This window comes from Rhinolophus sinicus, chromosome 4, assembly GCF_057876585.1.
Source record: "Rhinolophus sinicus isolate RSI-liver-muscle chromosome 4, RSI-T2T, whole genome shotgun sequence".
Lineage (NCBI taxonomy): Eukaryota > Metazoa > Chordata > Mammalia > Chiroptera > Rhinolophidae > Rhinolophus > Rhinolophus sinicus.
Window position 1 is genome coordinate 88,213,027 of NC_142504.1, and position 26,800 is coordinate 88,239,826.

Here is a 26,800-nt window from a genome sequence, read left to right on the forward strand (position 1 = left end):
TTGGACATACCACGGTCAGGACTGTTTATTACCTGCATTTCAGGGTGGTCCCATGGGAGCCTGTCCTCCAGTCTGAGGCCATAAACAAGCAAGTTCACCTCCACTTCCAAATGGAGGCAGGTGAGGTGTCCATGTTTCCCGTGTATATTAGGACTCTGTTTTCACAGATAGGTCATATTCCATAGGACAGCCACATTGCTTAGGTAGCATGGGCAGGAATTAGTGTCCCATTTTACAGATAAGGATACTGAGGCTCAGTAAGGTTTCATATTTTGCTAAAGGTCTTTCATCCATCTGCACATTCAAAAACTATATACTGAACACGTGTTACCTACCAGGCCAGAACCTGTTATACAATGATGAACAAAAGAGAAGGGAGGGCAGTGTTTCAGAGGCAAACAGCTACAAGACCAAACACTACCCAAGTGAATGGAATCACACTGCTGATAAGTGCCAAGAAGGCAAAAGGTGGGGTATGCTGGAGAGAATTCCGATGGGTGGCTGTCTTAGTCCATTTGGGCTGCTATAGCGAAGTACCACCAATTGGGTGGCTTATAAATAACAGAAATTATTTTTAACACTTCTAGAGGCTGGAAGTCCAAGATCAAGGCACTGGCAGATTGTGTCTAGTGAGGGCTCACTTTCTGTTTCATAGATGCTTGTCTTCCTGCTGTGTCCTCACATGGAGGTAGAGGCAAGGGAGCTCTCTGAGGTCTCTTTTATGAGAACATTAATCCCATTCATGAGGGCTCCACCCTCATGACCTACTAACCTCCCAAAGGTCCCACCTCCTAATAACCTCACACTGGAGGTTAGGATTTTAACATGAAATTTGGAGGACGCAAACATTTAGTCCATTGCAGTGGGATACTTAGATTATATTTGGAGGGGTAGGAAAGGCTTCTTGAGGAAGGGACATTTAATCTGAAGACCTGGGAGTCAGGCACACAGAGAGGGGGAAGAGCATTCCAGGCAGAGGGAACAGCATGTGAGGAGACCCTGAGGTGAGAAAGAGCCTGGTACATTGGAAAAACTGAAAGAAAGTCATGTGGCCAAAGAGTGGGGAGTGGGGAAGAGGCTGAGTGTTATGACATGTGGTAAGCAGGGACTAGATTACATAGCGCTACATCGTTTAGTGATTTTAGTCTAAGTGGAATTAGTCTAAGCTTAAAGGGGTTTCAGCAAGGGAGTTACTTGGTCTCATTTTTGTTTTAGAAAGCTCTTACCAGCTGCTGAGTAGAGACTGTCTTATGGGAGAGTGAGGGAGGAAACAGAGATCAGCTAGGAGACATGACAATAGTCCAGGCAAGAGATGATAGTAGATTATATTAAAGCCACAATTACTTGTTGGCAAGGGCCCCAGGGGCTATTCTAGACTTTGCAGGCTGTGCAGTCTCTGTTGTGACTAGTCAGCTCTGCCCGTTGTAGCATGAAAGCAGTCACAGACTATACATTACGAATGAGCACACATGTGGTTCAACAAAGCTCTATAAAAACAGTCAGTGGGTTGGATGTGGTCTGTGGGCCACAGTTTGCTGAAACCCTGGACTGAAGTGGCAGCTGAGGTGGAGAGAAATAAAAAATATCGAAATATTGTGTTAATAGCGTCAATGGGATGGAGGTGGGGTGTGAGGGTGAAGAAGGAGCATAGAAGGACTGGAGCTGCTGGGACTATAGCGATGTTGCTGATGAAGTGGAGAAGGCTGGGGGAGGGGCGGGCCTGAGGGAGAACTGGAGGTCAGCGTTGCACAGGGAAGTCCGAGGTGCCTGTGGATGTGTGAGTCTGACACTCAGAGGGGAGGGCTGGGCTGGAGCGAGAGATGGGGAGACCTCAGCGTTTGGAGCTACTTGTCTGGGGAATGGGTGATATGAAACAGGGAGAGGGTGCGTAGAGAAGAAAGGGCCTCAACTGAGCCCCAAGTTGCCCTAATATTGGCCAGTTGGGGGAGAGGAGGAGCAGGCAGAGGAGACTGAGAGGAGCAGCTGTGGGAGAGGAGAGGAGTCAGTGTGCCCGGAAGTAGGTGGGAGGGTCAGGTGTCTACATGCTGCTGAGGAAGGAGAAGAGGCCATTGTCTCTGGCATCGTCTGACCGCTGGACCACGGTGCTACTGACGAATGGGAATTGAGACCCGGATGCCAGCCTGAGTTGACCAGGACGAGGGCCTGACGCATGCTCTGAGGCCCATGATCTTTGGCCAAATCACAGACATCAGAAGGGTCCACTAATACTTGTCTTAGCTGCTTCCCTCAGACCAGGAGAGGAGAATTGTGGGTACAGTGGCCCTCATCTTAAGGCAGGGACATCCCCTGTGTGGGTCCAGGAGGGGCCGCCTACAGATCCACAGTGCTGGACAGTTTTGAGGAGTACTGGTCAGGTATTTTTGGAATGTTCCTCCGTTTGGGTTTGTCTGATGTCTTTCTCATGACTACAGTGGAGTTAAGGGAATCCCTCCCGCCCCCCCAGGAGGACCACAGAGGTGAGGTGCTATTCTCATCATGTGGTATCAGGGTCTGTACTGTCAACATGACTTATCACTGTTGATGTAAACCTCAGGCACCAGGCTGAGCTAGTGTTTGCCAGCTTTCTTCCCTGTAAAATCTCCTCTCCACCCCATTTCCATACTGCGCTCTTTGGAAGCAAGTCACTAAGTGTAGCCCAAATTCAAAGGGCAGGGAGTTATGCTCCACCTTTTTGAGGGAGGAGCATCTGTGCGATTATTTTGGGATTCTTCTATATGAGAGAGTCTTGATATAAGACTTTCCTTATTTATTTATTCATTCATTCATTTATATCAGTATGAGCTCATGGATATTTATTTTATATTTTGGGTTATAATCAAATACTACATTATTATTATTATTATTCAAGTTGTTCTGGTTTTGGCCATCGGACACACTTTCAGTTGACTCCTGCATCCCTTTGACATTTTGTTTTTTGAGTATTTCCTTAGTTTTCTAGCAGTGCAAGGTGCCCCTGGCTTCTCATGTCTATTTCTTGCCCCATCCCTAGAATCAACTATTTCTCCAAGGAGTTCTGGTTCTTTTTGTTGGAGAATGGCATCAGAATGTAAGATCTGAGCCCTGGATGTAATTTGTGTTTTAATTTTGTGGAAATGTGAAGAATTCAGGGAAACATGCACACTTAAAGTGGATCAACTCAGTGACCAGTGCAGTGTAGCCACAGGTTGTGCAAGAAATATGTCTGTAGGAGCAGGATCTGCCTGTTCCGGCATCACCGCTGTGCAGACATACGGAAAGCAAGAGTGAGGGAGACTGTGGGGAGGGGAGACGGGGGAGAAGGGGACTTACTTTTCACATACACCCTTGTTCTCTCTGAATGTTGTACCATGAACATGCATCACCCCCTTAAAAGAACAGGTTGAGGTGGAGAAAGGTTGAAAGTGGATCTGTAGGGTGAGTGGAAGATATCTAGGTCCAACACAGACTCCTTGGCATTGTTTTCTTGTTTTCCTTCCTTCTCTGCCTCCCTTCCTTCCTTCAAGAGTATGTGCTGCATTCCTCAAGTTCAGCTGTATTTGTGCAGCCACTGTGCAGTAATGTGAAGATCATTTCTGAGCAGCCCTGGCCTAAAATGTGCTTCCCTTTTTGTTTAGGTGACCAGGTGGCCTGTAGGAAATCAAGGGCTGCTATACGACCGTAGCTGGATGGTTGTGAATCACAACGGCATTTGCCTGAGTCAGAAGCAAGAGCCCCGGCTCTGCCTGATCCAGCCCTTCATCGACCTACAGCAAAGGATCATGGTCATCAAAGCCACAGGTGTGAAAACTGGGTGCATTTTCACAACGTGGCTGTCAAGAGTAGCTTTTATACTCGTCTGAAAGCAAAATAATGGCTTTCCCAAATATTAAAATAACCCTAAAGTCAGTGAAATGATATCTAGAAGAGACAACAAAAAGTTTGTTCCGCTTGTTGTTATGGGAATTTTCTGGAAAGAGGTAAAGATCCGACGGTCGAATCAGAAAGGAAAGAGGTATCACTTTGAAATTATATGATATCCTTTTCACTTATATTCCTTTTGTTTCCTTCACTCATCGTAACATGTACTATAAACTTTACTTCTTCTATGCGGAGTTTTAGTATAAATTATCCAATGTGTATGGAAGTGTAGTCTAGCTCTGTCCAGTGGAACTTTTTGTCATGATGGAAATGTTCGCTATTTACATTGTCCAGTTTGGTCGTTACCAGTCACATGTGGCCACTGAGCACTTGAAATGTGGCTAGTGGAACTCGGAAACTGAATTTTAAATTTTATTTAACTTTAATTAATTTAAATTTGCTACATGTCGTGAGTGGCTACAGTGATGGACAGCACAGGTGTAGAGAAGAACATAATACACAATTACAGCGCTGAATTTTAGCAAATCTTGGCATCTGGCCACATTTGCGTCAGATTCCCCCTCCCCCTCTCCTCCTACCCACCTTCCTCTTCCCTGTCCTCTTCTTCCTCCTCCCTTTAAGAAATGAAACAACATTGCAGATGTAGCTGAAATTCCCTGTGTACTCCTCCCTGGTCTCACTCCTCCTCCTCCCACACCCCACATACCATGTATCGAATTTTCCATTTGTAGCTTTACTTTTGTGATACATCACGTTTCCATACATTCACAATTATGTTTTTTTTGGCTGTGGATGTTCCGTTCTGTTCCAGTGGTTTAGTTTGCTTTGAACCAACAGGTCAGGGTTATTATTAGAGCTATAGAACAAGTCTTGATATCTGGTAGGGCACGTCCTGCCTCATTCTTCCACATGGCCTTGGCTATTCTTTCCCATTTCCCTGTGTGAATTTAACACACGCACAGTGTAGGCATTCCCACAATCAAGATACAAAACAGTTCCATCACCCCCGAAAACTCCTTCATGCTCTCCCTTTGTGGTCTCTCTGCCCCACACCCTTAACACCTGACAATCAGATCTGTTCTCTTTTACTACAGTTGTATTGTTTTGAGAATGTTATATAAATAGAATCATACAATATATGCTTTTTTGAGATTGGTTTCTTTCACTCGGCATGCTGCCTTTGAGATCCATCTAAGTTATTGCATGTGTCAGTAGTTCATTCCTTTTTATTGCTGAGTAGTGCTCTACTATATGGATATACCGGGATGTGTTTATCTATTTATCTGTTGATGGGCATTTTGGTTGTTTCTAGTTTTGAGCAATTATAGATAGAGCTGCTATAAACATTCATGTTTAGGTTTTTGGGTGAACAGAAGTTTTCATTTCTCTCGAAAAAATACTTAGGAATGGATTGCTGGCTCATATGGTAAGTGTATGTTTACCTTTAAAAGAAACTGCCAAACCATTCTCTAGAATGACTGTACCATTTTGCTATTTTTCTATATACTTGCTGATTTTTTCTAACTACTAGTTCTGTTGATTACTGAGAGAGGAGTGTTGAAATTGTGGATTTATCTGTTTTTCCTAAAGTTGTTAGTTTTTGCTTCACTTAGTATTATTATGTCATCTTGTTCAGTTCTCTTTTTAAGTAATATCTGTCTTTATACATGGTAATTTTCTGTGTTTCTTTTTTGTGAAGTATGAAATTCTTTGTCTAATATTAATGTAGCCATTCAGCTCTCTTTTGATTAGTGTTTGCAGGGTATATTGTTTTCTACTCTTTTATTTATTTCTTCTAGCTTTATTGGTACTTATTTAACATACCATAAAACGTATCTATTTGAAGTAGTATACAGTTCAGTGGCTTTTTTGGTATATTCACAAGGTTGTACAACCATCACCACAGTCAATCTTACCCGAAAGGGAACCCTGAAAGGGAAATACCGTATCCATTAATAGTCACTCCCCATTTCTAACCTCATGCCCATGCCCTGGCAACCACTAATCTTCTTTTTTGTTTCTATGGATTTATCTATTCTGGATGTTTTATATAAATGGAATCATACAATAAGTAACTGGCTCTTTTCACTCAGCATAATGTTTTCAAGGGTCATTCATATTGTTGAATAATATTCCAATGAATGGACATACCATTTTTTTTAATCCTCTGTCAGTTGAAGGATATTTAGATTGTTTCTACTTTCTGGCTATTATGAATAATGCTGAATATTTGTGTACAAATTATCTTGGATATATACCGTAATTTGCCATGTATAATGTGCACTTTTTTGCCCAAATTTGTGAGGGAAAAATAAGGATGCGTGTTGTACATGGGTAGTATTAATTCCATATCTATATAAATGTTTTGAATTCTTTTATTTATGCTTATGAGTTAAAAGTGTAACTCTAGAAATCAATAATTATATCCATAAGCAAAATAATACTCTGGACTATGATAGTCGGTTTTGTTGAACTGAGGACGAACTTGTAACAATGAAGAGTTCTTGGCCTTCTATGATGCGTAAATATCATAAATTAGTTACCGGTACATAAGATTTCTTGTACCTTGTATCTGTTCTTGTGTTCTGTAATTATTTGTTACATAAAATTTCTTGTACCATAATATGTTAAAAAATAAATGCTAAAATTCCTTTATAATACAAAAAACAAGTACCTAAATGTAAACAAGTAAAAATTTGCATTAAAAAATTAAAACAAAAGATTTTTTTCCCTGGAGTTTGGGCCAAAAATGTGCATGCATTTATACATGCAAAATATGGTACCTAGGAGTGGATTTGCTAGGTCATGTGGGAACTCTATTTTTAACATTTCCAAAGTGGCTGCATCAACATTACATTCCCACCAACAATGTATGAAGGTTTCAATTTCTCCACACCCTGTTCAACACTTGTTATTTTCTGTTATTGTTTTTTAATAGTCATCCTGGTGGGTATGTAGTGGTACCTCAAGTGGCTTTGATTTGCATTTCCCTAACTGATGTTGGCTATCTTTTCATGTGTTTATCAGCCATTTGTGTATCTTCTTCAGAAAAACATCTATTCAAGTTCTTTGCTTATTTATTTTTGAATTATTGAGTTGTGGGAGTTCTTTATACATATAATCTTGATGCAAATCCCTGTTCAGATCTATGATTTTCAAATATTTTCTCCCATTTTGTGTGTTGTCTTTTCATCTTCGCCACAGCTCCATTTTACTTTTAATCTGCCTGTATCATTATATTTGAAGTGAGTGGCTTGTATCCAGCCGATAGTTGGCTGATGCTGTTTTTTTTTATCCATTTGGACAATCGCTGTATTTCATTGGTGTGTCCCGTTGGGATTTTGATTGCAAAATCACATATTCTGCAATTATATATTTGTAATGATATTTTGATTGTAATGTCATATATTCATTTCAGGAGAATTTATGTCATGTAATATTGAGTCTTTTACGTGTAAATAGTATCTCTCTTCATTTAAGGCTTCTTTAATTACTCCAAAATTTTAATAATATTTTCCAGAAAATTTTTCACATTTTTTGGTTATATAATAGCTTATTGGAGCATATTGAATACTATTTTTTCTATTAAATGTTTTAATTGGTTATTAATACCATATAGTAACACTACTGATTTTTGTATATCAATGTTATACACAGTACTTCTGAGTTCCTGTTAGTTTTATTAGTTGGTCTGAAGATTTTCTTGCATGTTCTATGTAAATAGGCACATCATCCTCTAACAATGATAGTTTATCGTCCTTTGTAATTTTTATTTCTTTTTTCTTTTTCTTACTTTTTTGGTTAGGCCTTCTCATATAATCTTGGAGCTGTGATGGAAGATATCCTTTTTTAGTACTGCTTTGAATTGAATGCTTCTAATGTCTCAAAAATAAGAATGATGTTTACTGTGGGTATGTGATTGATTTATCAGGCTAAAGTAGTTCTTTTCTTATTTAGCCAAAAGTTTTATGACTAATAGTCAATTCTTATTGAATGCTTTTTCTGCATCTGTTGGTTATCATATTTTTCTTTTATTCGCGTGATGTCTTATATCAGTAGATTGTCTAGGACTGAGCAATTCTTGCACTCCTGGGGGAAGGGACCACTACTTGGCAATGATTTTTTGATACACTTGGTTTGCTGATATTTCGATACTAGCTTTGTAACTATTTTTATTAGTGAGATTGATATGTCACCTTCTTTTATTGTACTTTTTTTGTTCAAGTTCAGGTACCCAGGATATTAACATCCAAAAAGAGTTGAGTGGATTACTCCACTTTCTATTCCCTGAAGGATACAAATATATATCATGACTACGTAGGGTTTACTCCAGAATGTAAGGAAAGGAAGAGAGAAAAAACACTCAAATATCTTCTACTCTAAATTAACAGCACTTTTTGAGGTGGTGTGGTGTCTTCCACATGTATCAGATATTCTGCTCACTTATGGGGGCTTCTGGCATTACGGGTGGTGTAAGACTATCCTTTGGCAACGGATGACAGGACAAACTAAATAAACAATAAAACAAAGCGTTATACTGAATAATAAACAATAAAACAAAGCATTAGAATATGGTTTTGTGTGTGGGACTTGTCACGTTCAGAGATTTTAGGCATCTTGAGTCCAGAGGTCAGGCTCTTTTATTTCTCTGTATCTCTGAGCTGAGCACGGGGCAGTACGTATAGAATGAATTCAGTCCCCATGCGCTGTGTTGGGGGCCCCTTGCGTTCAATGCATGTAGGGACCGCAGATTTTGTTGACTTAACAAGAGGCCTGTGATAACCTTTATAAGGCATCTGAGGGCCATATTGATGATTTTATGTGACTTAATGCAGAATGATTTCTGCAGAGTCTCAGGTGAGGGTAGAAGGAGGCTGAGCACAGGCCTCCTGCCGGCTGCCCAAGTGTGCATTTGTACCCTGGCACTTTTCTCCATGCTGTCCCCCCGGCTGTGGTTACTTCCTCATGACCAGTGTTCCAAGCTCACTTTACTCTCCCCGATGGGTGCGTGCACACCCTTTTGACATGGCAGCATCTATAATCACTCAGTACAGCACCTGCCTTCTCCTACCCTCTGGAGCATTCTGGATTGGTTTCTCTGCTCGCATTACCCATGTGGGGAAAGGAGTATGGAACTGGCCATGCATGTATCAGATGTGGACAAGCCCGGGACACAGTTCACGGAATATCTGTTACACAGATTGTCACTGCTCTGTCTTTGTGGTGGTGAAGAGCCCGTTGTGTGGGGCACACGCCCGGGCAGCAGGCATGATCGGAAGCTTGTGAGTACGAGGGCACGTACCAGTTTGCTGTGCGTGGTGAAGCAGGCCCGGGATGAGCAGGAATGCAGATGTGCATAACTGAGGGACAGGCTGGGTCCTGCTGCCAGGCAGTGTGACTGGCACAGGTGGACCACACAGGAAGAGGTCCTGTTTCTTTTCGCTACAGAGTAGGGGCTGCCACAAATCCTACCCAGGTGTCTTCGCTTCATGCCCTTTCCCTACACTTTGAGTGACTCATGAAGGATGAGAAGCAGTGCTGAGTAGCAGAGGGCCTCAGCAGTTCCAGCCTTTATGAAAGATCTTTCATTCCTTAATGGCATTGGCTCTGTTTCTTTTAGTTTCATCCACATATTTCACTCTAATTTTATTTAAAGAATGAATGCCACTTTAGCTGAGTGGTGAGTACATGGGTGTTAATTATTATTTTTAAACTGTTACATGCATATATTATATATTCCTTTATATGTGTGATGTATGTATAATAATAATAATAATAATAATAATAATAATAATAATAGAAGAATAGCTTCCCAACCCCACTTTTGGAGATAATGACGATTGGTGCAGGAATCGAATTTGATGCTGACTCCTAGAGGCTACTGAGTATTGATGCTTTGCTGATACCTTTATAGAATGAGCCTTCATACCGTGTTTCCCTGAAAATAAGACCTAGCTAGACAATTAGCTCTAAAGCGTCCTTTGGAGCAAAAATTAATATAAGACCCAGTCTTATTTTACTATAATATAAGATTGGATATAATATAATATAATATAATATAATATAATATAATATAATATGATATAATATAATACTTGGTCTTATGTTAATTTTTGCTCCAAAAGATGCATTAGAGCTGATTGTCCGGCTAGGTCTTATTTTCGGGGAAACACAATACCTGCCTGTCTATTTCTAAAGTAGTTTAGGTACCTTGGAGATCAATGACCTTGGAATGTGGAGTCATCCAGAGGTTGATAAAACTTTCAAAAGAATTTATAGTGTCCAGGGACGATGGATGTGACTGCCCCAGTGCAGGGTCTCCCACGGGAAAGCTGCTCAGTGCACACACTGTTGTACCGCTCATGCTGAAAAGAATCTCTGTGTAACAAACTGATTTCCAAGACCAAGCCACTTATTTGATTCAACCAATTTCCTGGGTCATTACAGTTCTTGTATATTTCATGATAATGGATTTTTACTTACATAGTTGTTATTTTTGCATGATGATAATTGTCTCTAACCTTTGCTCATCAGGGATGGACCCTATAGAGGTGCCTCTTGAAAATGGTGAGCAGGCTCCGATTTGCCAAAGCAAGGTCTGTGCAGACAGGTAAGACTGGGCAGCAGGTGCAAATCTCGGGTGCATCTGCAGGGTGACACCGAGAGAGCAGAGTCCTCTGCTCCCCATCCAGTCTGCTGCTGCTCCCCACTTGCTCCACTAGCACCTTGCTGTTCTTGCACACTCCCTCCTCAAGACTTTGCACTCACTGTTCCCTCTGCTTGGAATGCTGTTCCCCTATTTATACCTCTACAGGGCTCGCTCCCTCACCTCTGTCAGTCTCACTTCTATTGGGTCTCTGCTGAAAAGCCCCCTTCTCAGAGGGGTCACCTGACCGCTCACAGATATCAGCCCCTCCCTCTCTGCTTGCCTTGTTAGATTCTTCTCCTTCACACTTACTGCTTTCCCAACCTTTATCTTGAGTCTCTCCGGCTAGAACACTAGAACACAGACTTGAGAGAGCAGGACTCAGGATGCCTTGCTCCCTGCGGAGCCTGGCGCACTGTGGTGTGGAGGAGCTGGCATGAAGTGGGGAACAGTTTGGAGAAGGCGTGTGGAGCTCAGGTGGGGTGACCACAGTGGGAGAGGTGAGGAAAGGGACTTGATTCACATTTTGAAGACTGGCTCCTGGGTGTAACCTAGTTGGAAGGGGGTCAGGGTACATGTTATATGACCAAATGAGCACCTGTGTGAGTAACACAGAGGAGACTAGATGGAGGCTTGAACCAGGGTCAGGGAGCAAATCAGGTGGGAGTGAGATGTATGTTCTGGAGGTAGACTCATATGAACTAGCTCATGGATTGGATGTGGAGGCTGAGGGTGAAGGGGGTGTCTTGATGTCCCTCAGGTTGTATAATTTTCGGGTTATAACTCATAAATTAAATTCCATATAATTGTAGGTTATTGATAAATTCTATGATAAATTACCTGTAAAATTCTAGGAAACATAGAAAGTGAGGTTGAATGTCATAGCATTTCTATTTTATTTCTTGATTGTGAATGCTTATAAATCTATTTATTGAGTATATCAAATGCCTGTATCCTTTTTTTTTTTTTTGCAAGCAAAAAAATATTCATTTATTTTGTATTCTCTCTTTTTCTCTCATTTTTTTTAAATTTATTGGGGTGACAATTGTTAGCAAAATTACATAGATTTCAGGTGTACAATTCTGTATTACATCATCTATAAATCCCATTGTATGTTCACCACCCCCTGTATCCTTTTTTATCTAAACCAATCCTGGACCCAAAAACACGTGGAATGCAAATTTTCTCATTGTGGGAACCAGCCCATCTAATACCCCAACCAATTTACCCCCTAAATACTAAAATAGTTAACTGGTAACAGTTCAGTAAGGATTTATAGACAGTAGAAGGCTCTGAAAATGCGAATTGCCTATTAGTTAACACAATAGGCTTATTATAGCAGGTAGCTTTGTGCTCAGTAGATGGTGATACTGCATAGCATGGAATCAGATTACATGTTCTTCTGCACTGACTCATGCTATCATGTCAGTCATGAATGATATGTTAGAAATATGTTAGATACTAAAGCTACATCTAAATTGGGCTCAAGTTGTTAGGGCCGCTGGGTCTCTCTGGGGTGATGGAGGGCTATATCCTCCCTCATAATGGAGCATCGTGTGCACTGGGTCACCCAGGAGGCGAAGCGTTGAGCACACTATGCATCCTTTTGTCTGTGCTTGTGCCGATAAGCATTCATTGCAGCACATCAAATTATGGCATTGAATTTCAGGTAAACATTTTTGCATGTCACTATTGCACACCTTCTCATAAAGAGAAATATAGCCATTTAGGAATGCCTGCAGTTACTTATCAGGCTTGTCCCTGCTTGTACATTCCATTTAGCTTCCTTTGAGAGAGATCCCGTATTCTTGTTAACAAAGCTTTTCAGATAGCTAGAGGTTAGGTTTCTTATGCTCGGAACCATGAATACTTACTAATATGAAAATGGAGTTTGGTGCAGTCTCTCTCAAAGCACCATAGAGAATGTGCTACAAAGTGAGGTTTCCTTCTTCTGTTCCATTTCCAGCAAAGAAAGGCAACTATTTTTCCCAGTAAAAATTAAGGATAAGGTAGGTTTTAAATCATATCTATCTTATAATCCCAGTGTAAGATATTAACAATTTTGCATTATAAATTCTGGTGATGTGCAGATTAAAAATTTTAAATTCTATTTAAAAACTCGAGACGATTGCAGATTTAAAAAAAACAAACCCAGATCAATAAATGTACTTATATTGGGAATTTATAGGCATAGTGTTCTTTCCACAAACCAAACACATCAGTCCATGTGTTCTGGCTGAGAAAGAAAATATTACAGTCAGGTTCCATCGTGAAAAACCAAGACGGGTCTGGGTTCAAGGGCTTCTGAAAGCAAGATAATGCTCTGGAAAGGCTATAATTCCCAGGTTTGTAGTTCGTAGTGGCTATAATTAATATAAGCAAGGTCTTTCAAGAGGAACTTCTAAAGTTTTAAAATCTGATCTGAAAGCTTTGCACAAGCCCCAGATCTCAGGTCTTCTGTGCCTTGGAAATATCCCTGCAGCTTCCTAAGCATACCTGTCACTTTTAGGCTTCCTTCCATCGGAGGGCCATATTATATTATATTACTTATGTTATATATCATATATCATATTATATATCTAACTTTCTGCCATTTTGATCATTACTTAAAGAAATACTATGTTGCATTCACCATTCTCTCTCTCTCTTTTTTTTTTTTTTTTTTTTTTGTCAGGGTAAATACTTATGACTGTGGAGAAAAAATTTCCAGCTGGTTGTCAAAGTTTTTGGGCCGTCCATGTCATTTGATCAAACAAAGTTCAGACTTTCAAAGGAATGCGAAGAAGAAACACGGCAAAGGTATCACATTTCAGATTGGTTCTTAGGGGTCAAGAACTCGGGCTTACCTTTTCATACATCACAATCAGCCCGTGAAGTGGAGTTACAGGGCAGCTTGCTCACGTACAGAAAGTGGGGGTGGTCATCCTTCGGCAGAAAGGTGCCTCGGTGGTTCTAGGTCAGCAGGACCCATGAGTGGTCCCCAGGAGAACCCTGAGAGGCTGAGACGGTTTCTAGTCTTGGCTGTATCTCCAAAAGGTTGTGAGACCTTGGCAAATCCTTGAGCCTCATGATGCCTCAACTCCTGTAGACCTCAACTACTTAGACTTTAAAAAGTTTTGATAATTTTCCTGCCATAAGCTGTTTCTAGGATGAAGTGCGACAGCAGAGAAGAAAGTACTTTGTAAGTGAACAGTGCCACAGGGGAAGGAGAGATCCTTTACAGGTGCTGCTCCAATGCCATCTTCTCAGGGAAGCTTTGCCTGATGGCCTCCTTTAAACCAGAGCCCCTATCTAACCTGCCCCAGCTCCCTTCCCTGTTTTCTTTTCTCTGAGGCACTTCTCACAGTCTATAGGTCATGCATCTTAGTTATTCTGCGTATGCCCTGACTTCCCACTGCTAGATCATAAGCTCTGTGAGGGTGAGGACTTTTGTCTGCTTTGTTTGTGCTGCATCCCCAGTACTTAGAACAGCACCTGGCACATAGTAGTTGCTCAGTGAATACTAGATGAATGAAGGCACAGATCATTGCTACATTACTGGTTTGTGCAGGGATGACATGGCTTAGTGATTACCTCTCAGGAGAGACTGGCTTGTAAATCCAAATAGCATTCTGACCATACAGGGACCAGTTACGGGGTCTTGGGACTTGCACAGGTGAACCTGTGGATCCCTGAAAATGTATGATAGAGAGAGGAGTCAAAGAATGTAATCTACTTAGACTTTTACAAGTTTTAACAATTTTTCATGTCATGAGATGTTAAACAATTTGAGTCACTATGTGATGGAAAGGGGAATAAACTTATACTCATTTTATTGAGGGGGAGAGCTGGTGGTGTTTGGGCATGGATAAACTCAGAGATGTGATTAAAGGGGAGAGAGACATGGGCTTTTCCATGAGTAGAGACATGCAAGGAGTGGGATTCATCAGGCCCTGTGCTACCTTATAAATGATGTGATCAAATAAGTTCCAATCATTCCCAGCACCTTCTGTCTACCTGGGGCACAGCTGGGTCCTCCGTAGGCTGGCTGAGATTGTCAAGCAATGGTCATGGTCCTTCACATCTCAGTTTAGTGGCAATGACTCACCAGCAGACAGTGACACTACAACATAAAGGATGTAATAAAGGTCTGTGGAAAGGGCATGGGTGTGGGGGAGGCATTCTCTACACCTGGAGTGAGTCATGGAGGGCTTTAGGGAACAGAGAAGAGTCAAAGGATGTAATCTGCTTAGCCTTTTACAAGTTTTGACAATTTTTCATGTCATGAGATGTTAAAGAATTTGAGTCAGTATGTGAGTTTGGAGCTTCGTCTTAACAGGAGAGTAGGAGTTTTCCAGGCAGAGAGAGGTGAGAAGGTTACTTGGGAGCAACGAGGCAGGGCTTGGCATTTCATGGGCTCAGAGATGGGTTTAGGAGGGTTGGATGTGGGTGGGGGAGTGATGGGGCAGAGCTGGTGAGAAGAGATAAATGTGCTGCTGAGGAGTCAGTACGTACGTACTGTTTTGTGGTTGGGGGGATTGATTGCAGAATTCTAAGCTGGGGAGCTTCATGACACGGCTTGTGTTAGAAAGACACTCTGGCGTGGTGTGGAGGCCGCATCAGAGAGATAAGGAGGGAAGCAAAGGGGCCAGGCAGGAATGGCTGTGATGGTTCTAGTGGGATTTGAGGACCTGATGGAGGCAAAAGAGGGCACGATACAGAACAAGGGAGTGTCAACTTGTGAATATTAGCACTTCCAGGAGCCATATTTGGAGGAGAGGTCTCTGCTGGTCTTTGAATATTTTTGTGTTGGTATACTTTAGAAGAATTTTTTTTAGCACTATAGTACCTCCTCATACATTTTTTTATTGTCATATAAATTTTTAAAATTAGTTTAAATAGTTGCAAAGGATGAGATTTCCAGCATGTTATAAATATAGTCATTTTACATCAAAACTCCTAGATCGCCCTTTTAAACATTAGCCAGTGGAATCTCAATACCATGGCGATTTGATTCCCATGAATATTCATTAAAAGTATATGAACAAATATATTTTCATTTGTTCATTTACATTTCTATTAATGGTCAGGAATTTAGTTTTTTTTCCTATTCCTTCTTCAACTTGTATTTCCACTCTACTTTCTTGACAGAATTTTATCTTAGTGTTATGTGGTTGATGCTTGGAAATCTTTCCTAGATCACCCTATTATATTTATCTGAAACTAAAAATTGTATATAAATTCAAATGTATAAACATTTTTAAAGTTTACTGTGATCGTAAGAGTCTAAGTGTTAGGACATTTCTTCTAGGTTGAGTTCTTATCATAATTTTTAATAGTACTCAGTTGATCAAAATAAAAGTATAGTGTAAGTTTTAAAAGATTGTTATTAAACATAAAGAGTAAACATTGTTGAAAATGAATCTTTTAATGAGATGGCTAGGCTCCCCACCATTAATTCCCATATTCATGAGTAATTGTCACCTATGACCAGAATAGCTGGTGCTAAGTTGGTTCTCTTCTGAAAAACCTTATTTCAGTCAATAAAGGGCTGGGGATGAAAGGAATTTGGTTAACACACTGTCACTCAAACCTTTCTTCTGAGACACAGGGCTATAACATTAAGTTGACTTTAATTATCTGTCACTTGACAACTTAATTAGGCGTGGCAGTTTTGTGGAGAGCAAAGAACTGGTACCCATCTGACCTACAGGAGAATCATTCACCCCCAGCCTTAGAGACTTATTTTCTCAGTGCAGACCCCAGGGTTTTGAATGGGGCTTTTGTTTTCCACCCTGGATATTTTAGCCCCTAGGGCAATGTGCCAAAGGAGAGGTGTGGCCTTTTCTCTGTGAAGTGGGAGACGGAACTTTTGTGGGACGGGATTGCACGCCCCCTTCTCTGACAGAACCATTTTAGCAATGAAGACATTTGGAAGGAGAGGGTCTGGAAAGTGATTCTCTTAAAAGTGTCCATTCTCATGTGTTCTGGGGTCCATAGACATGGTTTGGAGACAGCTTACTAAGCTTTGGCCCAGCCAACCCTTTTTATCAACATCTCACATGAGACAGTGAGACCTGCCCAACACGTGGGAGATAGAAACGGGGCGACAGGCTGCCAGCAGTTCTGGCCACATTTGATATTTTCTTTCATTCTTTTTTCTTTCAGTAGTTTTAAAACTTATTTATTTCTAAAGTCAGTATCTCACACTTGCCCAAGGGCCCAAACCAGCCGTTCCCTAACTAGATTCAGAAGACCTTCCTGGGCTTGTGGCGTGGCCCCCTTCCCAGACATCTTGGAGAAGGGCCCCCTGGGCCCACCCCACCGCCCCATGGCTCCTCTTAGAAATGTTGCCTCCAAATTTTCTTTGCTGGAGCAATTTCGTTTCAGCATTTCCCGTCTCTCCCTGCCCTCCACCAGATTATTAACGGAATATTTTAGGAGCTCATTTTCTTTCTGTTTTTGAAAGGTTTGAGTCAGGCTTAGAACATTTTTATTATTTCCAGGGTACCATTTTTTTCCTCCCCTGTGTAAATAGTCTCCTATTTAAAAATGCAAGTCAACAGAACATGATTCATTTGCATTCCAAGAAAGCAACTCTTATTTTATTAATTAAACAATTTTAATTTTATTGAAAGTTGTTTATTGAGGTGTAATTGACATATAGCATTATATTAGTTTAAGATGGGCAACATAATGATTTGATATTTGCATGTATTATGAAATGATCACCACAATAAGTCTAGTTAACATCCATCACCACACATCATTACAAAAATTTTTTCCTTGTAACAAGAACTTTAAAAATGTACTTTTCTAGCAACTTTCAAATATGCGAGATAGTATTATTAACTATAGTCACCATGCTGTACATTACATCCCTATGACTTATTTATTTTGTAACTGGAAGTTTGTACCTTTTGGACCCATTTACCCATTTTTCCATCCCACACCCCTTGCCTCTGGCAACCACCAATCTGTTCTCTGTTATCAATGAGATTGTCTTTGTTTCTTAAATTCCACATATAAATGAGATCATATAATATTTGTCTTTATCTGACTTATTTCACTTAACATAATGCTCTCAAGTGCCATCCATGTTGTCACAAATGGCAAGATTTCCTTCTTTTTTCATGGCTCAGTAATATTCCACTGTATATATATGTAACACATCTTTATCCGTTTATCCATCAATGAATGCTTAGGTTGTGTCCATATCTAGAAACTCTTATTTTAAATACTCCATCACTTTTAGGTCAATCTGATGATACAACGGCCACCCTTTCTCTGGTAAACGAGGCCCAGTATCTGCTGATAAACAGATCCAGTGTTTTGGAACTTCAGCAGCAATTAAATGCAAGGTAAGATCCCTTTACTATTTACCCATGGAATAGTACACAGGTGTAACCACTTTCCCTTGCAAGTGAACCTGGCACCTACCTGGGGAGAAAAGATCCGAGTTATGGTGTCCAGACACCCTTCATTGAGAGACTGAGGCCCGGAGAAGTCACAAAGCCCTTTAGGCAAGTTCCCAGTAATCTTTTTGAGGGTTCTCTTTTATCCTCCAATATCTTTTTTGATATCCTCAAGATGCTTAGTGGATAACCCCAACTCTCATTTTTTAAAATCGTTCCCTTTCTTAACATTTACTTTAATGGAATTGCTATCAACTTGACCCAATTTCATTGCCCACCCTCCCGCTGTGCCCTGTCCCCTAGGAGCCATGCCCTACTTCCACAGTCATTTTGAATGAAAAGAAGAGTGGTGAGGAAAGCTTTTAAAATTGGAACTGTGGTTATTATTTGTTTGCATCATCAGACAGAACTAGCACCACTGCCTGCCCTGACAGTATTAGAAATAGGTCAGCTCTAGAAGGGGTTTTGGTTGGTCCAATCTCCCTCATTGTACTTCAGAGGAAATTGAAATCCCAAGATAATCAGACAATTAGGGCAAAAAAAAACCCCACTGTTATGTGAGAGCTGAACTGCTCATTCCTCGTCCACAAGCCAAGGAGAGGTGTGTACACGTCTGTCAGCACAGGGGATCCCTGGTGACTGTCACGTGCCACAGGGTCCTGTATGTGTGTGTCCACATTAGCAAATATGCCCAAATATAGCTTAGTAAAAATGACAAAGTTGGGCTGTTTGCAATGATACCTGTTTACAGTCTTTGGCAAAAACATACAACCGCATTCTCTGGCCGTGGCCCAGCTTGCCCTCCTTGGGAGCAGACATGTGACACAGCTGCCTGGTCCCTGGGTGTTCTCTGAGTTTTCCCAGCACTGCGTGACCCTCCTCTTCAGGTACTCAGCCCTGGAGAGAGCAGGTCTGTGGTTTTCTAGGATTCTTGGTGTGGAAAAACAGGAGGTGGAGACAAGCTTGATGCAACCTTGGTTCCTACAAAGAGGGACCGCATTTCCTACCAGTTTGTTTAGTGCAGGGCTGACAAGCAGGGGTCGGCAGGATCGGGGCAAAGGTGAGAGGACTAGTCCCCAGGTGATCACATGCCGACGGACCCCAGGGCTCCTGGCTTTTGTATCTCCATGTTCTATTCTCGAGTGTGATGGCTGCTATCATGTACGCGCTGACCACAAAAGCCTTTGGACATAAAATTTTCCCATTTACAAAGCACAAAGGGAGCGTTTATCACCCAGAGGGTAAATCCACAATCACAGTATTTTAGGACTGGGAAGCATTCCCCCCGTTGTTTCCGATGAGGACACTGTAGTCCTCATAGAATATGGGAGCAGCACGGAGTGGCCGAGCTAGGCTTCGTCATTCTGCTCCTGACTTTTCTCACCCCATTCACTGTGAGGAAGGGAACTGGAAGACAGCCATGTACCCCTTATCCTGGCCCAGAGCCTTTCAGTTCGGTCTCCAGGGAAAATTCCAGTCATACTCAAGGATTTCCCCCTCAACTGAAAATAATTTTAAAAAATGTTTATTGAAATACAACGAAGTGTAAAAATCTCAAGTCCACAGCTCACTGAACTTTGACAGATGTATCTACCCATGTAACCACCACCCCTAGCAGGAGAGGACATTTCCAGTGCCCCAGAAACCTCACTCTACCCCTGCTCCTGTCAGCCCCACTGAAAGTCACACTGTTCTGACTTGTTTCACCGTAGATAGTTTCACCTGCTCTTGAGCTCAATACGATGGGATCATAGAGTGTGTTCTTTTGTTGGTGTTCAGATGCTTTTTCAGTGCTTTTTTTCCCTTGGGGGAGGGGGTGCATGGAGGTGCCGAGAGCCATTTTACAAGACCTCATGGCAGTAGACAAAAACTTTAAACACAAATTACAAAAATAGTATATGCTGTTTAGACAGGATGGAAGTTAGGAAATATCAACCCCCTCCCCACATATACTCTACGTGTATATTGCTTTATGATGTTTTACTATCCAAAAAGGGTGTGAGCTCTTGCTACTTTTTCAGTCTTTGGTAATTAAGCTTTTTGACACTCTTTAAATGCCTTGTCCTGACTCACCTTGTAGCATTGGTATTTTATCAGAAGTTCATTCACTCAACCTCAGTTCACCTGGTTTCCAAAATTCTTCGTCTCGGAAACTAAAATGTACTCCTCCATCGCACTGCCCCTTGTGGGCCTCTCCCTGGACACGGTGTCAGACCCCAGGGAAGACCACTGAGGTCTAACAGATAGGTGCCCTTTGGTCTTGAGCTCACGGTAAGAGCTTGTTCGGATCATCCAGGCCTCAGGCCAGAACACAGCAGATGAAGACAGGCATCAAATGGTAGAAACACTGACCAAATGGTAGAAGCAGTGCAATGCCCACCCCTTCCCTTTTTGGTGTGTCTTCAACAGTGGTGAGAACGGAAAGGAAGACGTGCTCCCCATGAAAGATCTCATCTCGCGTTTCCGTGCCAATATTATTACCAATGGAACGAGTGCTTTTGAAGAAGAGAAATGGGATGAGATTTCAGTTGGTTCCTTGCGTTTCCAGGTGAGTTCTGCTAAGTTCTGTTATTCGTCCCCCAAAGGTTGCCAGAGGAGACTGACCTCAAACGAGGCCAGGATGGTGGCAGGTGGGAATCCTTCCTGGTCTTTGACTCTTACCCTCCAAACCTCAGCAGGAGGGTATGTGATGTCTGCATTCTGGGATGCCCGTTGGAATGCTTCATCCCTTATTCCCCGCGAGGCTGGCAGCAGTCAGTTTCCTGTGAGGAAGAGAGACCATGTCCTGTCCAGGTGATCGAGCGCTCAGTGCTGCCTCCTCCTTGTCGTTATGTCCGGGCTTAAACTCTGTGTTCTGGGCTTGTGTCTATGAGTTCATCCGGCTGAAGCTGGTAGACTTTTCTGCTGTCTGGAGCTTGTGGAGGATGATTCAGATGCGTAGTACATGCCTAGGACGACTTCAGTGCCCAAGGCTGCTGCACCTTCTCCCCACGCTCTGACTTTTGTCTTGCTGTCAGCTGGGGAGGAGCTGGTAGTCAGTCAAAGCCGCCTGGATGCCGTCTCTCCCCAGGCTTTGGGCAGATATGGCCACCCCCAATCAGCCCCCGGACCTGACCCTGCCAGCCTCTCCTAAGACACCTGCCTCTCAGAACGCTCACCTCTCTGAGCTCATCGTCGCTCCCCCTCGCCTGTCACATCAACCTTCTCTCCATTCCCTAAACAAGCCAAACTTCCTGCCTCAGCGCCTTTGCCCTTGCCGTCCCTTTTGCCTGGCACATTCTTTCCACAACGACTTTAGGGTCTCAGTTCACATGCTTTCTCCTTGGAAAGGATGCTCCTGACCCACCACGTGGTCAGGCTCTGCACAGCGCCTGCTTGTTCCCTCAGCACATACAAGGATGGGGACCAGTCTGTGTTGCTCCCTGCTGTACCTCTAGGGCTTGAACAGTTCTGACCCAGCGTCCGTACTTAAGAACTGTTGAGGGAGTGAACGGACAGGAAAGATAAGGCATAGCTAGGGACAGAGGGATGGGTCGTCTGCACAGAATATGCCCCGTTCTTCAGTGGGGCACAAAATTACTTTGACAATAATAGTGTTATGAGCCAGTTGTATAAACTGACTATCTTGGGGAGCCTCATGTATTGTAACGATCATTTCCACTTTTCAGCGTGACTGAGTGCCAGGTCTGGGTTTGGCTTCTCAGAAATAGTACCTGGACGTCTTACCAAATCCAGTGAAGGAGCTGGATGGGAAAATAAAGCCTGGAGAGGTCACGGGTCTGCAGAGCGTCCCCAGGCGAGCAGCAGGCAGAGCTCCCTTAGGGCACGCCAGCTGCTCATGGGGCCTGGAAGCTTGACACGAGGTGATATTTCCACTGGCTTAATGCCCACCAGGAAGAATGCGAGTGACAGGCAGAGACCAAGACACATCTAGATGTCACTGAGTGTTTCTAAATTCAGTGCTCTCTTTGTGTTTGCTCACGAGTGAGCAGAGAAGATGGTTAGGAGAAAATCTGGTGCCTTTTCCTTGTGCAGTAAAAAAAGCATCTTGTCACTGCTAAGCTGCATTCTTTTTTTTTTTATGTTAACATTTACAAGGGGTTGTTCCCCTCTTAAAGTAATTCATGCCCATGGCAGACCATCCAGAATAGAAGTATGACCCTATTAAGAAGCTGTGTACTGTGTTTTATGTGGTGTGTGTATATACAGAGGGTGCCAAAAAATGTATACTGATTTTAAGAAAGGAAAAAACTATTAAAATTGTAATACTCGATATATACCAATAACACAAGATGAATACAAGTCATATGTATACATTTTTTTGGTACCCCCGGTACACACACACACACACACACACACACACAAAAGAATACACATGTAATTTTGTTTCCTGCTTATTTCAGTTATAAAAATAAAAATATTTCCCATTTTATTTAAAGCCCTTTATAGATTGACTTTAAAACCTGTGTGTTATATATCATACCAATGTAATGTGGTTGGTTTCACTATTCTCTATTTGATGTTTCAGATTTTCCTTATTATAAATAATGTGAGAATTATCCTTGTATGTGAATCTGTGTTTGTACTTCTGATTCTCTCTTGGGTTAATTCCTTATTATAAATAATGTGAAAATTATCCTTGTATGTGAGTCTGTGTTTGTACTTCTGATTCTTTCTTGGGTTAATTCCGTATTATAAATAATGTGAGAATTATCCTTGTGTGTGAATCTGTGTTTGTACTTCTGATTCTTTCTTGGGTTAATTCCGTATTATAAATAATGTGAGAATTATCCTTGTATGTGAATCTGTGTTTGTACTTCTGATTCTTTCTTGGGTTAATTCCGTATTATAAATAATGTGAGAATTATCCTTGTATGTGAATCTGTGTTTGTACTTCTGATTCTTTCTTGGGTTAATTCCTTATTATAAATAATGTGAGAATTATCCTTGTATGTGAGTCTGTGTTTGTACTTCTGATTCTTTCTTGGGTTAACTCCCTGGTAGTGAAATTGCTGGGTCAAAGGACATGGACACACCAAGGTTCTTTCTGATGACTTTCTCACAGAGGCTCAGTGCCAGGTCTGTGGCTCTTTATATTCTCCCAGTTTGTCCTCCAATCAGTTCTTTTCCTGGGAGGATCCTCAACGTCCCCCAATAACCATCTGACATTCACGGCCGCTTTTTTCTTTCTCTGTAAAGCCCTGCAGTAGCCGTCTTTCAGCTGGTAAACAAGTACAGATGATTCCTGAGTGGCACTGTGACGAGGTGCCACTTTCTGGCTCCTTGTAGTTAGAGGATTGAGCATTTCCGTATAAGTCTGAAATTGGCTGGGGGAGGCCTTTTACAGTCAATCCTCCTGGACCCGGATTCCTCCCTGCAGAATGGAAGGGTCTGGTCAGTTCCCATGGCAACGCTATCTTTTACCTTCTCACCAGGTTGTAGGGCCTTGTCACAGATGCCAGATGATTTGCATCGACCAGCAAACTGGGCAACGAAACCAAGATGTTTTCCAAAAGCTTTCTGAGAGTCGAAAGAGAAAGGTAGGCATGGTTGCAAAATACAACACCCCGTTTTAAGATCCTGGTGTGTTAGGTATCCCAGAACTATATCCCAAATAGTGCTGAGTAAGTTTTAGAAGTGGGAGAACATTCAAAGGCTGGTGGGCTACCCTTAAGGTCCTGATTTCGTCCGTGGTGCCATTTTATTTCCCTTTTCATCCATATCTTCACTTTCATGGGGACTCTTATTACGTATATTTTTCATGCTCACAAATCTTGTTGAAGAGCTTTGGAGTATAAATGAGAAGTAAGTAAATAAGCAAAGTAATTCTATTGTTTCAATCATTATTTTCTTCATTGCAGAGATCTCATAAAGAGTAAAATGCCTTATAGTGAATAGAGTAACTGCATAGAAAGATTCAATAAATTTTACTATAATAAGCTTGTAAATCATCTCCTCGAAGGTTAAAATGACTCAATGTTATTGTAGATTCCACAACAATAAAGCTAAGTTTCTAACAGGTTGATTCTTTAGGAAGATATATTTCCAGACTCGCACTTTCTGTTAGGACTTTTTGTTTGCAAAGAATTCCAGGAAGCCAAATAGGCAGTTAGACTGCATGGAACAATTCTCGAAAATTTATTAAAATAGTGCAAATATTTAATCTCGCTCCAATAACAAATGGGCAGGTTCACACATGGTAGAGTGTTCGGCAGTTTGCTGTGTTTCTCCAAAACCAGGGTTATGTTTTGCAGTATTTGATTGACACAGCCTCCCTGTAGATACTGGATAGATGAGGGGTTGCACTTGTACCAACATGTCTGCCTGCTGTGCTGAGGCAAGCTGTGTCACCTGGGGCCATGGGGTTTTTGAGCCTGTCCCATGCAGGTTGCAAGGAGAGGGGATGGGTGGCCACAAACACTATGGTGCATCAATGTAGTGTTTCTCAGCATCGCTATAATTTTCATGTGCACACATCTTTTATCTTTTTAAATTGTCGAATCATTTTAGATTTACAGACAATTACAAAGGTAGCACAGAGAGTTCCTGCGTACTCTTCACCCACGTGTGCACAAATCTTAAGGAATTCATTTGGCCTCAGTCCCTAGCCTGGAGCCTGGAACATGGGGATGGCCAACTGACGTTATCACGGGAATGAACAGACCAGGGAGCGTGTCACATGCTGCCAAGGGTTCTTACTGGCTCACTGGCATTGATGGCAAACCTTGAGTAGTCTTCACTGTGGACCTTCCATCTTTATTTGGGAGAATTTGGAGAACTTAACTGGCACCACACGTTCTCAAGGAAAATGCAGAGTTTTGCCGTCATTGTCACCCAATGACTTTGGCATCGGGGAACAGAGTGAAAATCAGCCTGGCAGTGGTCAGAGGCGCAGAGCTGGAAGAAAGCCCTGCTGCGTGAAGCTCAGGGCAGACAGGAAGGAGAAAGAGGGGTGAGTCCAGCGATAGAGGTGTGGGTGACTGTCGGGAAAGGAAGCCTTGGAACCGGACTCTTTGGTGTCTGAAGTGAGGGTTCTCCGTGTTTCCCGCTACAGGCTGCTAAGTGACAGGACACGTCAAATCCCAGTGCACGTCTTGAAAGAGCTGACTTAATTTTAGCCGAACATTATGAGGTACAAAATGTTTCCCCTGCTCAAGTAATCTAGCTTCTTGCTGTTGTTGCCGCTTTGTTCACAGGTGAACTTTGGCGTGTACCTGATGCACGTGTCTTTGGATTTATCTTCTCCACGTTTCCTATCTGTAGGATCTCAGGTGCTCCCTGTGTTGAAAGAAAACACAGGCGGCCACGACTTACCTGCTGCCGAGAAACATCAGGATGTTATCGCCTAAGATTTTGTTCACATAAATTAAAACGTCTCTTTTACAACGATCTCTGCTCTCATTAAGGTTGGCATGGGGTTCAGCAGAACTTGGTCTTTTGAACAAGGAGAGTTCTTTTCCTCTGGGAGGTGGAGGAAGCTCTCGCCGGCTTCCTCTTCCTCTAGCTCCTCACTCTCCCCGTGTGCACTGGCCCTGCTCAGGAGGGCAGATCCAAGGCCCCTGTGCTTTCCACGAGGCAAATTCAGCATGAATGCTGCACCGACGCCCGGCAAGGCTTCCACGTGTACTTGAAAGTATGATCGTTTTAATTAGATGAGATTTTTAATGACGCTTACTGGGAATATTTTGTCTTGCTATTTCCCCACACTGTTGGCTTTGTCTTTAGAAAGAATCTTTAGGTACTTTTCAGTCCCTTTGCACAGAGGAAGGCAGTCTGATCTGGAAGGAGTGAGAATGTGCCCTTCTCCCCTCATGTGCAAGGAGGAGGTGGGTTTATGCTCAGGCTGCCCCGAGTGTGACTGGTAGCCATGTTCCTTTAGAGAGAGGTTCGACCAGGATGTTTATGTGTTGAGCAAAGGCGCAGGCCAGCAGCCCTCTTCCTCTGTCTCCTATCCCTGCCCGCCATTTCTCTCCCCCTTGGAGTTGATGCCCTGAGGACTGTTCATGAGCCTGAAGTCACACTCACTGAGGGTGGTGTTATTTGAGCAGCTGTGGTCCCCTTCACAAGTTTATCGGGCAGTGTGGGTCCATCCACCCAAGAGCTTCCAACGCCCAGTAGAGAGGACCTTTGGAGGTTGAGGGATCCCATCTGTGCCACCTCTGCCCGGCGCTCTTGCCGTCTCCAGTTCAATACGTCCAGCGATGGAAAGCTCATTCTCTAACGAAGTTACCCAATCCCATTGAGTTGCTCCAAGGTTACTCCGTGTGTTGAACTTGAATCTGCCTCCCATGTTTCCAGCCATGGCTCTTGCCCTGTCATCTGGAGCAACTTAGAATGAGCTCATACACCCCCAAATCGACTTTGCCCAAGTCTCGCTGAAGCATGCAGCCCATAGGAGAAGCCCAGGTCGTTGGCCAGCCCTCCAGCACCTTCCACTGGATGGTTCATTCATCCAACCCTTTCTCTTCCCCAAATCCCTGCCCACCACTCCCCACAGCATCTTCCTAAGGCCAGTGTCACTGCGTCTTTTTGCTGCTCAGTGGTTTAGTGCGTCATGCTCAAGCTCCCATGTCTGATCTAATCGGAGCTCTGGGGATCAGGAGTTGATTTGTTTCATTTTATTATTTGTAGGACTCTGTGTGGTTCCCAGCACTCTGTGAGATTGGAAATAGGAAGCGTGCCTCTCTTCTCAAGGGTTGCTGAGCTAGAACCTTGGGCGCACACTGTCGGTTTGACATGCAGAATTCAGTATAAGAAGTGGCCTCTGACCCAGTGGTTCCTGAGGTCAGTGAAAGAGGAGGCAGATGAGGTTAGGTGGGAGTTTTATTATTTCAAGCTGTTTATTAAAAATTCGGCCTCTTCCATTCCAAGCCCCAGCACCCCTGCATCATGTATATGGGCC

General features: G+C 42.6%; 1 protein-coding gene across 3 annotated transcripts in view; it reads left to right on the top strand.

The window, feature by feature from the left end:
- Nucleotides 1-25,287, top strand: part of MOCOS (molybdenum cofactor sulfurase) — a 47,298-nt gene extending 22,011 nt beyond the window's left edge. Inside the window, exons 9-15 of one of the 3 annotated variants that reach the window (XM_019740835.3) lie at nucleotides 3,615-3,777; nucleotides 10,393-10,468; nucleotides 13,179-13,303; nucleotides 17,739-17,844; nucleotides 20,308-20,446; nucleotides 23,334-23,438; nucleotides 25,095-25,287. In XM_019740835.3, the coding sequence (XP_019596394.3) occupies nucleotides 3,615-3,777; nucleotides 10,393-10,468; nucleotides 13,179-13,303; nucleotides 17,739-17,844; nucleotides 20,308-20,446; nucleotides 23,334-23,438; nucleotides 25,095-25,247 (867 nt within the window). In that variant the 3' untranslated portion in view covers nucleotides 25,248-25,287. The other 2 variants (XM_088797961.1, XM_088797960.1) reach the window with 2 other exon arrangements.
- Nucleotides 25,288-26,800: the final 1,513 nt, after the last annotated feature.